Genomic DNA, 15,106 nt, shown 5'->3' on the forward strand with positions numbered 1-15,106 from the left:
TGTCTCCCTCTCACAGACAGCGAGCGCACCTTCTTACACACGTCACATACTGTCACGTCACACGTCACATACGTATACCCCCTCCTGGAGCAGAGAGGTAGCAGCATGGCTAATGTTAGCTGTGATGCTAGCGCAGCCATGCGAGCAACGCTCCCTCTAAGGTGCGCGCCTGTGCAATTACGCACTGTTCAAGTGTCCTCTGCGCACGGCAAATCTATGCCACGCACAAAATCAAATAAAAAAAATAAGCGCATAACAATTTTCGATACACGGACACGACAGAGAAAACAGTTTTCGTCATCATTGTTCAAATATTGTAACGTCTGTCGAGACGCTTATCTCCATTAGGTGCCACACGCATACACCATCAAAATGCAGAGGCAAAAATTTCCAGATCAACACCGTATGAAAAAATTTGTGATTTTTTTAGTTGTGATTTCCTTCTCTGCATGAAAGTTTAAAAGTAGCATATATTAATGCAGTATGAAGAAGAATGTTTTAATGTAGACATGCAAGCCTTGAAAGAAAATTTTGAAAATCAAGACTACATTTCCTGCAAATGGGTGCATTTCTACCCTATATTTTAACTTTAGATTTATTCTCATATCAAACTCTTTTGGCTGTCTTTTTGACACTTACATCCGACGCCCCCCTCCACACCCTGGATTATAAATAATGTAAATAATTCAATGTGATTATCTTGTGTGATGACTGTATTATGATGATAGTATATATCTGATAGTATATATCTGTATCATGAATCAATTTAAGTGGACCCCGACTTAAACAAGTTGAAAAACTTATTGGGGTACCATTTAGTGGTCAATTGTACGGAAACTGTGCAACCTACTAATAAAAGTCTCAATCAATCAATCAAAACACATAGAATCATCATACTGCTGTGATTATATGCATCAAGTGTTCATTCAAGGCTAAGGCAAAATATCGAGATATATATCGTGTATCGCAATATGGCCTTAAAATATCGCAATATTAAAAAAAAGGCCATATCACCCAGCCCTAGTTCAATGATGCCATTTCTGTTTGTCATGTATAATTTTGTCTATTTTGTGTTTATCCTTGAATAAACAGGTCCGTTTCTTGTTACCAACCATTGTGTATTATTCAAACTCCCCTAATTCAGCTGGCTAGTTGTTATCAAGAGTACTAAAACCCTTTTCAACATGATTCTGACAACTAAGTAGGCTAAATAACTTTAAACTTTAATACATGCTCGGATAGGCCAGTATCGGTCAGTATCGGTATCGGATCGGAAGTGCAAAAACAATATCGGTATCGGATCGGAAGTGCAAAAACCTGGATCGGGACATCCCTAATTCAAGGTACTGTAAGTGCTTTGACACTATTTCCACATTCACCCATTATTACACACATTCACACACTGATGGCGGGAGCTGCCACGAAAGGCCATAACCACGACCCATCAGGAGCAAGGGTGAAGTGTCTTACTCAAGGACACAACATACGTGATTAGGATGGTGGAAGTCGGGTATCGATCCAGGAACCCTCAGGTTGCTGCCTCGGCCGCTCCACCAACCGAGCCACGCCTGCGTCATATCTATGAGATGTCCTTTCTTTAAGTGCACAATGACAGCACTAAAATTCCTACCCTCAGGAAGTCCTTAGTGTTCACAGTATACCAGTTGAAGTGTACTGACAGAAATATTCAATTTGAGACACCACCTAAAAGAACTTGAGGGCAATAGCACCAGCTTGAGCGTATAGTGGTCATTCAGCGAGAATACTAAAATTGCTTTTATTGTATTTTTAATTAACTTAGATATCATTACACTTACTACAGTTGTTATAGTTTATTCTGTCTTTCACGTCCTATATGCATCTCATTGTGTAAGGCAGTTAGTGCTCTAGATCTTGTGTGGTATTTTTCGGTTCTTGTGTATTGTCTGTAACGTTTCAGTTTGGGGTTTGACTCTGGATGCAAAGACAGAAGCGAGGTTGGCAAAAAAAAAAAACGACGTCTTTTAATACCTATTCTCACAAAGAGCCCAAGTGAACTTGCAGGTAACTAGGAACTCAAAAGCGACAATGCGGAGAAATACAGAAGTGCACTATGAAAAAAACTACGAGGATAAAAAGGGATAGAATGCATTGACAAAAACTACAAAAATCGTGATTGTAATACTAGTTCATGAGAGAATGAGGATGGAATGCAGTACTCGACGTAGAACTCGAGGTTGAAAAGCAAAACCGGTGTCTTCCTGTCACAACTGCTGTGCTCAAGATACTCACTAAATAGAAAGCAGCTGCAGGTGTGCCTCGTTGCTTTGCCTGCACTGAAACTAAAGGATCCTTACAGAGGAAATACCTCAGGAACACCAGTAGGGCGCACAATAATATACAACATAACATACAGCATTACACAAACTAAGCCGAAACACAGGATGGGAAAAAACAATATATATGTATATATTGCAATAAGATTTTGTTTCAACCCTTTTGTTATTTTTTCCCTCCTATAAGTTTTTAAATTATCTAATTAAAAATCAATATTTCAGGCTTGTCGTTGAGGGTTTTTTTCTGCATCTAAAAGCAATGTCATAACTCCAGGGTCTGACACAGGTCTACTACGAAATAATGAAGTGTTTATTGGGAGAGATTCTATTTTGAGAAGGTTTTTCTCACTTGTCCTACACTTTTTCCAATCTTACAGACAATGGCCGCAACATCAAAGGTAACAAACGGGAGCTTGTGTGTGTTACATTTTCAAGGCGGCTGTTGATTGCAGGAATGAACAATGAAAGCATGCTACTGCATGAGTGTTGCCAGAGGTTTATGCTGAATGGGAATGCTTTGCTTGTTTGACTCAAGCCTCTTAATGCCTGAACCTCACAACTTCAGATATTTGAGGGGGAAAAAAACATCACTGTTTACTCTTCTTTGTGATGCTTAGGATGAAGTTACAGTCGGCGGGGAGTGTTGTCTTTGTAAGATTAATTTTACAAAGATATGAATAGTCCATTTTAATGGTAGCTTTATTTTGACAGACTAAATATAAAAATCCAAGAAAAATAACAACAAATGTATGAATGAATTTGTGTTTGATTGAGGCAAATAAATACAATAATACCTTACTAACTCTATTGGTTCTATTGGTTGTACCATTTAACAGGCTTTTTAAAAGAAATCGTAATTTTTTGAAAAGTAATATTGTTTGAAAATCAATGCAATATAATGTACTACAAAAAACTACAGTCATGTTATGCATTAATGTAATAATATTGGACAACATTAACTTTGTTAATCTAATGCCATGTCTCCTTCGCCTTACTTCTCCATTGTGTAACAATCTAAACTAGGAAATCGTTGTTTATGTTTATGTTGTTTTATGTTTTGTGTATGTTATGTTGTTTTAATGGCAGACTGTTTAGGTCCGATAACCATTATGTATGCCTGCTTAAGACTAAGTGAGCAAAGCTAATGCTCCATCGCCCAGTCTGGCGAGTAAGGAGGAAAAAAGAAACTGAAACACGTCTGGCAGATTATTCGGCAGCTTCTTTATAATTTAATGGATAATGTCCGATGTGTAGATATTGTTTTGGTGCTAAGGCTGGATTCTACTTCGGTGTGGTGCAGACTGATAGTGATGCCTCACAGAGTCTTCTACACGGTAGGACATGTTTTTAAAGTTTTGTTTTTCTAATTTGTTTGGTGTCTTCACACTCACGTTTTAAGTTACGGTGATTAGAGGGAAGGATTGTGCCGATTGCTGGCTGTGGGCTGTGAACAATTACAATCAGCGGTGGGGATGCTTATAACTCAGATCTATGCTTTGCTATTTATAACTTAACTCAGCAAAAAGCAAAGACACAGCCCATAACTCAAAATACCCTACCAAGCAGCCAATATTGTAACCTCACAGAGCGGTTATGTGTCCATGAAACAAAAAAACTTAGTACTGTGCCTTTAAGAAAGTATTGCGAAACTCAAATGTATTATTTATAAATAAAGTTTATTTGATTTGATTTATTATGTGTAAAAAGACACCTGTCACACAAACACTTTCTTCCATTCATATCTTTTCACCACCATGGGTAAGATCAAAGAACCTCAAGGACAAGATTGTAGACCTGCACAAGACTGAGATCGACGACAAGTTTGAGAATCAACACCTGAATAAGTCACACAAAACAACAGGGAGATTGTGATTTGGTCACATGACAGCATAATTTAGGTGTTTGTCTTTAAGTGGACTGGACGTGTTTGTCTGCGGAGAAACAATGTATATACTGTAAATCCAACAACAGCATCACTACTGTCAAACATGGTGGTGAAAATGTTCTGTTTTGTAATGTTTCTGTCGCCAAAATCCCCCCCTAACATGTTTCAACCCTTTTGATCAACGACAAGAGACATTTGACCGAAGTCACGTTACGTGTTGAGATCAAATACTTTTTTACCTCAATCAAATACTCATATTTTTATATTATTTATATGATGCTAACTTTGTCTCTCTCAGTTAAAACAAAGCTACCATAAAAACAGATTGTTTCCAAGGTAATATGGACTGGAAAGTAATGGGATATTTGGAAGAACATGGAAGCCAATATAAATTCCACACCAACCTCATCCAAGCTAGTCTTTCTGGATCTTGGTTTGTGCTCCAGGTCAAGTCATGCTGGATCAATCTGTAGAAGATGAGGAACATGGATTCAGTGGAAATTCGCCCATCTTTTGATTGATTACATACCTAATTATGTCGGGGTTTTTTGCCTTAGTTCATATAGTGTGAGAGCTCTTTTTTAGAGTACACAAGAATAAATAGTACATAACAAAACATTTGCATTCCAGTAAATTACATATTGTAATCCTCACAAGGTAATCAGGGATTACAGTGCTGACCTAAAATATTTTAAATCAGCAGGACTCTGTCTCTTAGAGCGTCCTTGAACGTTTCAATCCATTGGATTTATAAAAGTGTTCCTACAAATCAGATTTTTTTTAATCACTTTAGATTAAGCCTGGGTCAATAATAAGTCAATTAATCGAATGATAAATTAAAATGAACTCAATAGTTTTGCCGGCTAGACTAGACAATATCTGGCCAATCTAGACTAGACTAGATCTGACCAATCTAATTTTATGAGCACCAACTGATGAATTCTACTTGAGTGAGAGGCAAACCAAACAGTGCAGATGCGATCGATTGAATGCCCTAAGATGACAAAGACCTGGATGAATGAGAACATTCATAGACATACTCTCCATAATGTTACTTTTCTCTTTTTCTCTTTCCTGCTTTGTAGTGTCGCGCTCCTGGATTGCTGGCGGTATGGCTTAAAAGTTCCCTTTCCTTTAAGATGATGTGTACTTACAGTGTCATGTACCTGGTGTTGTGTTTGCAATATTTCAACTTCAGCTGTCCCTCTACTTGAAAAAAAATACATGTATGGCAGTAGGAGTAGCATCAGTGGTATGGTGGACTGTACTGCGGCTTCACATCTTAGACTGTGTAGAATACAGTAGTACCTTGGTTTTTGTTAGCAACCCTTTCCAGAAGGTCTGAGAAGACCATATTGTTCAAAAACCAAAGCATTTTCTCCCATAACAAATAATTGCATTCCAATTATTCTGTTCCACCCATCAATGCATTTTCTATAGTGCTTAGGGTCGTGGCTAAGATGGAGCCTACCCCAGATGACTTTGGGCGAGAGGCAGGGTCCACCAGAGACAAATCGTTCTCTGTTCCGGAAACCTAAAAATATCAACACATTTAATAGACAATAATTACAGTTTTACGTGCAGAAAATGTGGAATGCAAATACATGATGAAGGAAAATAATATAATACTCCTCTCTGAGCTGCCACCTTACCGTGGTAGAGGAGTTTGCGTGTCCCAATGATCCTAGGAGCTATGTTGTCCGGGGGTTTCTATGCCCCCTGGTAGGGTCTCCCAAGGCAAACTGGTCCTAGGTGAGGGATCAGACAAAGAGCAGCTCGAAGACCTCGATGAAGAACACAAACCAAGGACCCAGATTTCCCTCGCCCGGACGCGGGTCACCGGGGCCCCCCTCTGGAGCCAGGCCCGGAGGTGGGGCACGATGGCGAGCGCCTGGTGGCCGGGCCTGTCCCCATGGGGCCCGGCCGGGCACAGCCCGAAGAGGCAACGTGGGTCCCCCCTCCAATGGGCTCACCACCCATAGCAGGGGCCATAGAGGTCGGGTGCAGTGTGAGCTGGGCGGAAGCCGAGGGCAGGGCACTTGGCGGTCCGATCCTCGGCTACATAAGCTGGCTCTTGGGACGTGGAACGTCACTTCGCTGGGGGGGAAGGAGCCTGAGCTAGTGCGTGAGGTGGAGAAGTTCCGGCTAGATATAGTCGGACTCACTTCGACGCACAGCAAGGGCTCTGGAACCACTTCTCTTGAGAGGGGCTGGACTCTCTTCCACTCTGGCGTTGCCGGCAGTGAGAGGTGACGGGCTGGGGTGGCAATTCTTGTTGCCCCTCGGCTCAAAGCCTGCACGTTGGAGTTCAACCCGGTGGACGAGAGGGTAGCTTCCCTCCGCCTTCGGGTGGGGGGACGGGTCCTGACTGTTGTTTGCGTTTACGCGCCAAACGGCAGCTCAGAGTACCCACCCTTTTTGGATTCACTCGAGGGAGTACTGGAGAGTGCTCCCCCGGGTGATTCCCTCGTTCTACTGGGGGACTTCAACGCTCATGTTGGCAGCGACAGTGAAACCTGGAGAGGTGTGATTGGGAAGAATGGCCGCCCGGATCTGAACCCGAGTGGTGTTCTGTTGTTGAACTTTTGTGCTCGTCACAGATTGTCGATAACAAACACCATGTTCAAACATAAGGGTGTCCATATGTGCACTTGGCACCAGGACACCCTAGGCCGCAGTTCCATGATCGACTTTGTAGTTGTGTCATCGGATTTGCGGCCTCATGTTTTGGACACTCAAGTGAAGAGAGGGGCGGAGCTTTCTACCGATCACCACCTGGTGTTGAGTTGGCTGCGATGGTGGGGGAGGATGCCGGACAGACCTGGCAGGCCCAAACGCATTGTGAGGGTTTGCTGGGAACGCCTGGCAGAGTCTCCTGTCAGAGAGAGTTTCAATTCCCACCTCCGGAAGAACTTTGAACATGTCACGAGGGAGGTGCTGGACATTGAGTCCGAGTGGACAATGTTCCGTACCTCTATTGTCGAGGCGGCCGATTGGAGCTGTGGCCGCAAGGTAGTTGGTGCCTGTCGTGGCGGTAATCCTAGAACCCGTTGGTGGACGCCGGCGGTGAGGGATGCCGTCAGGCTGAAGAAGGAGTCCTATCGGGTTCTTTTGACTCATGGGACTCCTGAGGCAGCAGACAGGTACCGACAGGCCAAGCGGTGTGCGGCTTCAGCGGTCACAGAGGCAAAAACTCGGACATGGGAGGAGTTCGGGGAGGCCATGGAAAAAGACTTCCGGACGGCTTCGAAGCAATTCTGGACCACCATCCGCCGCCTCAGGAAGGGGAAGCAGTGCAGTGTCAACACCGTGTATGGTGGGGATGGTGCTCTGCTGACCTCGACTGCGGATGTTGTGGATCGGTGGAGGGAATACTTCGAAGACCTCCTCAATGCTACCAGCACGTCTTCCTATGAGGAAGCAGGGCCTGGGGAATTTGTGGTGGGCTCTCCTATTTCTGGGGCTGAGGTTGCCGAGGTAGTTAAAAAGCTCCTCGGTGGCAAGGCCCCGGGGGTGGATGAGATCCGCCCGGAGTTCCTTAAGGCTCTGGATGTTGTGGGGCTGTCTTGGTTGACAAGACTCTGCAACATCGCGTGGACATCGGGGGCGGTACCTCTGGATTGGCAGACCGGGGTGGTGGTTCCTCTCTTTAAGAAGGGGAACCGGAGGGTGTGTTCCAACTATCGTGGAGAGGAGGCTACGCCGGATAGTCGAACCTCGGATTCAGGAGGAACAGTGTGGTTTTCGTCCTGGTCGTGGAACTGTGGACCAGCTCTATACTCTCGGCAGGGTCCTTGAGGGTGCATGGGAGTTTGCCCAACCAGTCTACATGTGCTTTGTGGACTTGGAGAAGGCATTCGACCGTGTACCCCGGGAAGTCCTGTGGGGAGTGCTCAGAGAGTATGGGGTAACGGACTGTCTTATTGTGGCAGTTCGCTCCCTGTATAATCAGTGTCAGAGCTTGGTCCGCATTGCCGGCAGTAAGTCGGACACGTTTCCAGTGAGGGTTGGACTCCGCCAAGGCTGCCCTTTGTCACCGATTCTGTTCATAACCTTTATGGACAGAATTTCTAGGCGCAGTCAGGGCGTTGAGGGTATCTTGTTTGGTGGCTGCAGGATTAGGTCTCTGCTATTTGCAGATGATGTGGTCCTGATGGCTTCCTCCGGCCAAGATCTTCAGCTCTCATTGGATCGGTTCGCAGCCGAGTGTGAAGCGACTGGGATGGGAATCAGCACCTCCAAGTCCGAATCCATGGTTCTCTCCCGGAAAAGGGTGGAGTGCCATCTCCGGGTTGGGGAGGAGATCTTGCCCCAAGTAGAGGAGTTCAAGTACCTCGGAGTCTTGTTCACGAGTGGGGGAAGAGTGGATCGTGAGATAGACAGGCGGATCGGTGCGGCGTCTTCAGTAATGCGGACGCTGTATCGATCCGTTGTGGTGAAGAAGGAGCTGAGCCGGAAGGCAAAGCTCTCGATTTACCGGTCGATCTACGTTCCCATCCTCACCTATGGTCATGAGCTTTGGGTCATGACCGAAAGGACAAGATCACGGGTACAAGCGGCCGAAATGAGTTTCCTCCGCCGAGTGGCGGGGCTCTCCCTTAGAGATAGGGTGAGAAGCTCTGTCATTCGGGGGGAGCTCAAAGTAAAGCCGCTGTTCCTCCACATCGAGAGGAGCCAGATGAGGTGGTTCGGTCATCTGGTCAGGATGCCACCCGAACGCCTCCCTAGGAAGGTGTTTCGGGCACGTCCGACCGGTAGGAGGCCACGGGGAAGACCCAGGACACGCTGGGAAGACTATCTCTCCCGGCTGGCCTGGGAACGTCTCGGGATCCCCCGGGAGGAGCTGGACGAAGTGGCTGGGGAGAGGGAAGTCTGGGCTTCCCTGCTTAAGCTGCTGCCCCCGCGACCCGACCTCGGATAAGCGGAAGAAGATGGATGGATGGATGGAAAATAATAAACATTTATCATCACTTTTACCTTCATGAAAGACTTTTGTTGGAGAAGATGGCGATAAGCACAGAATGGGGGAGCCACACAGACCTGGTGACCTGGGTCGTACCGTTCTAATATTATCATCTTCGCCCTGCTGAGGAAGCAAAGTGTAAGGTAGCAATGTCATTTAGAGGTGACAACTGGCAGCCAATTATCTTTTCTGCCTTCTGTGATGTGCGGTCTAAACCGCACATCACACTTCCTTTACTACTCTCCGAAGACGCTCTGACTGTTCATTTAACGGAAATTACTTGGGATCAAGAAGATTTGATCTTCTTGTCAATTTGACAGAACATGTAGGTGTTCGAACTTAGTAAACTTATATTTTTAACATATTGTTATTATTCATACTAACCTACATATTTTTGCAACCTTCAAAATATATTGCATTTGCTAGAGTAACATACTATAGTAGTAGTTAGTATGTATAGGCCATGTATGTATGGAGTTTGCATGTTCTCGTGCGTGCGTGCGTGGAGTTTTTTCTGTCTTCCAAAGTATTTTCAGCATAATCAATAGGCGGCGCCACAAATCTCATTTAGTCTTAAGGTGTCCTACTTTTTGACTGTTGATGCTTCAGTTACTGTGCAGTGCTCATGTTTCACCATATCGTCTGTTACTCCATTCTTCTCAGGGGATCTAATATCAACTCATTATTTCTTTTCCAGGGCCACTCAGAAGGATCAAATCAAGTCTGCTCGGCTCTACTTCCGACTCCAACCTCAACAAGTATAGTGCAATCAACAAGATTCCACTCATCACACTTAACTTCTCGGAGGCCAACAATGAGAAGAAGTACTCCTCCCCCTCGTCTTCTGAGAAAACCATTATTGCAGCTAAGGTCAAGGACCGCACGCATAATGTCACGGATAAAGTCACGCAGGTAAGGTTATGCGGGTGTATGGCGGAACCATCCTTATCGCCAACGCAGAGGCACTTGATTTTTATGACGTCTGATTATAGGTGGCGCAGCATGATGACACAATAAAGCAGATATGTTTTAACTAGCGTCCAAACTTTAGACTCCGAGTTTAAATGATGTACATATGTCAAGTAAAATCAGACTTATGTTCAATAATAATTGCTAAGGATTTCCCGATTAGTATTTTTGGTGTCAGATCCGATCCAATTGCGAGCAATGCATTCTCAATGTTGTACCCAGCGCCAAAGTATTTGGAACAGAACATGTTTTTCAGCAAATAACTAAAGTAAACACCAATAAGACATTTTTACAAATTTTGCTTTATTAAATTCAGAATGTACTAGTATTGTTTTAAATCAATTGACATATTACATTTGTGGTATTAAATACTTGTTTGAGCAAAATGTATTCAATAGTAACAAATGCAAAACTACTGTTGGTTCCCATTTAAATCATGTGGGTTTTTGCCCTCAAAGCCCTTCTGCAGCCACAGATTTGTTCATTGTGTTTGTAAACCACAACAAAAATCAAGAAAAAAAAATATTTTGTAATATTTAGAAAAATAAAAAATATCGAACTAATCACTATCACTAACAATAACTAACAAAATATGAGTGTGCAAAAGGTCAATCAGTATGAATAACATGAGTAAATTATTGACAAAAAATAACTGAGGCAAGCAGGAAGACTGAGTATCTTAAGAAGTGTTAATCACAAACTGGACAAAAATATGAAAAAATTTGGAATATGTAAGAAATGACAAAAGATAGAGGCGTTTTTTGCGGTCCAGAAAGTCGATAAGGCAGTATAATACAGTGTCTTCCTGCCGCAGTCATTGTGCTTAAATGCACGACTAATTGCCAATTGGCCTTTGTGAGGTAGAGCACTGAGGCAAGTCGGGGAGTCTGAACTTGGGAAACACAAAAAGAACACAAGTAGGAGAACGAATACAAGATCAAAGTCTGAAGGGAAACAAAAAAAAGTGACCGGCATAAAAGCCCATGAGTCATAATTGTTTGTCAACAGGTTCTTTCGCTGGGTGCTGATGTGCTGCCTGAGTACAAGCTTCAAACACAAAGGATGGACAAGTTCACCATACTTCACTACAGCCCCTTCAAAGCTGTGTGGGACTGGCTCATCCTACTGCTGGTTATTTACACCGCCATTTTTACACCCTACTCCGCCGCCTTCCTTCTCAACGACCTGGAGGAGCAGATAAGGCAGGAATGCGGTTACTCCTGCTCTCCGCTTAATGTCGTGGACTTGATCGTGGACATCATGTTCATCGTAGACATCCTCATAAACTTCAGGACCACATACGTCAACATCAACGAGGAGGTGGTTAGCCACCCGGGCAAGATAGCCATCCACTACTTTAAAGGCTGGTTCCTCATAGACATGGTGGCTGCCATCCCCTTTGACCTGCTCATCTTTGGATCGGGATCAGATGAGGTGAGGCACTCAAGACTTGTCTAGAATATTGCACTGCAAAGTTAGAGCTCATTGTGCTGAAATATCAATACAGTGCTACTTTGGTTTTAGTGTGCCCCCCTTTTCTTACGATTCAGTTTACGCCAAAAATTTTAGCAATGGTTTTCCCCGCTTTTTGTACAATGTTATCGTACGGCCAAACATTGCGCATTACAAACAGATCTGTTTGCCCCCGTATCATTCTGTGGAACGGCAAGCCCAAACAATGAATCCCCTGTGTTTGTGACTTTGTCTCTGTAGTTTTTTTGTTGAGCACAATTACAAAATAATTCACCATGAAACCCAAGGAAATTTGGAGTGACAGCAGTTTGATTAAGAAGGTGAGTAACACTATTGAATTCAAGAAAGAACTTGCAAAGTACCAAGGTGGTGTCCACGTCTTTATTCCCTCTCCTTTTCGCTTATCGCTGTCTTCGCCAGGAAAAGCCTTTAATAAAGATAAAAGTAATGTAACATTTTCATTTATACATTTTATTCTTTTCATGTGTAACATATGTATCATATCTATAAAATGTGTTTTGTGTTCCTATTGTTGATTTCCGGAAAGGATACATTGGATTTATATAATTTCTTAAGGCAAAAAGTGCTTTAGTTTTTGTACGATTCGATTTTGGAACAGACTACTGACAAAAACTGGGGTATCACTGTTCAATGGTAGAGGAAACATTGAATGCAATTTACTATTTTGGCCAATAGCGACCAAGTTGTAAACGTACAATTTTCAAAGAAAACCTTTTTATACAGCTGCACGTAGCTGGTATGCAGGGTTGCTTGTGATGGCACTGTTTGTGGCATCTTACCACTGTCAATTAGAAAATCTTCTGTCCGCTGAATTCCATTTCGCCAGTGAAACTGTTAATTAGTCAGAAGTGGACTTGCTTTTACCTTGACACTGAATGGCATCACTTGGCCGTGTTTGGGCTGGCAACATTGCACAGAGAGGCATGTTTTCAAATTTAGGGTTTCAATGATTGCATAATTAATATGGAAATCGCTTTATAAAGCAAGATTGAGTCTCTCAATTTCGCAAGTGAAGAACCAATTCTGACAGGAGTGGAAGGGGAGAGTAGAGGCTGAATACACTCCCGCGTCACGTAGTTGGCATCCCTTCTGATGGAGTGTTCATTTGGGATTTGGGCAATTTCTCTTCTCAAACACCAAGAGGCTGTGTCTCCTGAAGGAGCAAAGGCAGCTGTCGTTGACTAAATATTTACCATCCTGAGAAGAGTGAGCAATGACAACGGCAACATTAACATGTTTGTTTCATTCAGAAACATCAGTTTACTTTGTTTGGATGTTTTACTCATAAATCAGAGGAAAAGGCGCTTGTGAAGAAGATGGACTGTGCAACCCCTGGATGAGTCGCGGCAGAGGACCGTAGAGAGAGCTATGTAATTGAAAATAAACAAAACTGTTAAAAACAATTGTAACAACCGGTTAGTGTTGAAGGGGATCTATTAGGCAAAACCAACTTATCTTACCTATTGGTACCTGTTTTAAGATTTTGGGATATGCATTGGTCCCGAAAATTTGAAATCCAACCATGGGGGCATGGCGGTGATATTTATAAAACAGTCTTTCCTTCCTTCATACTTCCTCCAAAGGAGCCGTTTGGAATTTGTCTCATTTGTGACGTCATTCCGAAGTATGACATCAGCAGTTATCGCTATATATGGTAGCGATGTACCCAAGGAGTTTTGCGCCAGTCCGCCATTGTAGTCCGACACTGTAGTCAATAAGTTCCTTCTTTTTTGGCTCGTACATGCACATTCATCCTCCGCTGATACCATTTTCAATACAAAGTAGCGTATAGTTCTAACTTATATCTGTCAGTAGACTCTTTATGTAAGCGGTAAAAACTACAACATGGATGACGGGGAAAAGACACAGTCGACGTGGAGCCACGTAAATAAGGCCGCTCACAATTTGAGGCATCAGAAAGCGGCTTGAAGATTGTCTATAAATTATAATTATGCAAAATTACATGTTATGTAGACCATAAGGAATTGTTGTAAATGTAAAAAAAAAAAATCATAATATGACCCCCTCAATATTTTTGTGTTATTGATGCCTAAAGTTCCCATGTTCGTAAACATACCGTGCCTGAAAGCTGATTGACGGAGAATGAGAAAGTTTTGTCCGTGAGAGGAAAAGACGGAGACTGTCGTGTGTTCACGAGAAATAACATTTTGGGAATTTAACCTGTTGTTAGCACAAGATTTCCAATGAAAGTTAAATAGAGTGTCGTACTTTGTGTGATTTCTTCTAGACACAACAACCACACAACAAGCTAAAAAAAGGTTCCTTTCAATTATTCTTTTTTTTTTTACAGTGCACCAAGATATTCAGTACAGTACACAATATCAGTTTGAATGCAAACGTTAAATGACTGTTGCTTTTGCTAGTATGACAATTTGTGCATTTCAAGCAAAGCATCTCTTCTCCTGTGCTTAGGGACTTTTCTCAGCAAAAACTGACCAATCACAGCTGTGCGGTCGAGAAGCTAGAATTTTTGGGAGGTGCTCGTCAGGTCTGCGGTACTGTACGCAGGGTTTGGAGCAAGGTGGCGTCCTCACGCAAGCTACGTGACTTGAGAGTATATTTCAGCCTTAAGACCAAATTGACTTTTCTAAAGAAGAAGTGTGTTTCAGAGAGCGGCTGGAGTTTTCCAATGAATTTGTTGGCTTATTAATATTAAACCAACAATATTTTTTGCACGTTGTGTAGCTTGTTATGGCAACATGCGGGGCGGTCAAGTCTTCATCGACAGTGCACTGCAGTCAATTTCTCCAGTGAGTTTGTTAATGAGTCAGACCCGGGCTTACTTTTATCTCTGAATACAGCATGGGCTGGCGACATTGCTCACAGACGTTAGCTTCATATTGGCTCTGTTTGGTTCATCTTTGCCGATAAGCAAAGCAATTGTTGAACTATTTGCGCTCAACCATGCTCTTGTCCACACTTTTATCTGGAAGTTTTTTTTTATAAAAAACATGACATATCCCAAACAAGCCATTCAATATGTAGGTTAAGTAACAAGGCAATTAAGTAAAAAAAACAAAAGAAAAAAGACAAATGATCTTATCTGGAAAAAAATAGGCATTGTTTGAAGATATGTAATGTGTCATCTATATTTAACAGCACCTTCATTGGTTTCACAACCCAAAGGAGTCAGGTCCAGTGAGAGATGGGTGGCAGCCGAAAACAAGGACCTAGCGGGTCCGATCCCTGGCTGCAGAAGCTAGTGCGAGACAAGTGGAATGCCACCTCTCTGGTAGGGAAACAGCCTGAGCTTGTGCCAGCGTTGAGAGGTGACAGGAGGGGATAGCATTACTTCTTGCCCCCTGACTCAGTGCCTGTACATTGGAGTTTAATTCAGTGGGCGAGAGGATAGTCTTCTTCTTATCGCTCGGGTGCGGTGAGGGATCCTGACTGCGCTTGTGTACCAAACCACTGTGTGTACTGTTCACATCTTTCCACAAAATCAGCAAAGTACCACAT

At 43.2% G+C, this 15,106-nt stretch overlaps 1 protein-coding gene across 5 annotated transcripts in view; it reads left to right on the forward strand.

Moving 5' to 3' along the window:
• LOC133617939 (voltage-gated inwardly rectifying potassium channel KCNH7-like) overlaps positions 1 to 15,106 on the forward strand; it is a 129,813-nt gene that overhangs the window by 68,685 nt on the left and 46,022 nt on the right. For 2 of the 5 annotated variants that reach the window (XM_061978336.1, XM_061978342.1), the window contains exons 5-8: positions 2,693 to 2,713; positions 5,286 to 5,309; positions 9,861 to 10,075; positions 11,141 to 11,566. In XM_061978336.1, coding sequence (XP_061834320.1) covers positions 2,693 to 2,713; positions 5,286 to 5,309; positions 9,861 to 10,075; positions 11,141 to 11,566 — 686 coding nt within the window. The remainder of the gene's footprint in view (positions 1 to 2,692; positions 2,714 to 5,285; positions 5,310 to 9,860; positions 10,076 to 11,140; positions 11,567 to 15,106) is intronic. The other 3 variants (XM_061978361.1, XM_061978369.1, XM_061978350.1) reach the window with 2 other exon arrangements.

This window comes from Nerophis lumbriciformis, linkage group LG01, assembly GCF_033978685.3.
Source record: "Nerophis lumbriciformis linkage group LG01, RoL_Nlum_v2.1, whole genome shotgun sequence".
Lineage (NCBI taxonomy): Eukaryota > Metazoa > Chordata > Actinopteri > Syngnathiformes > Syngnathidae > Nerophis > Nerophis lumbriciformis.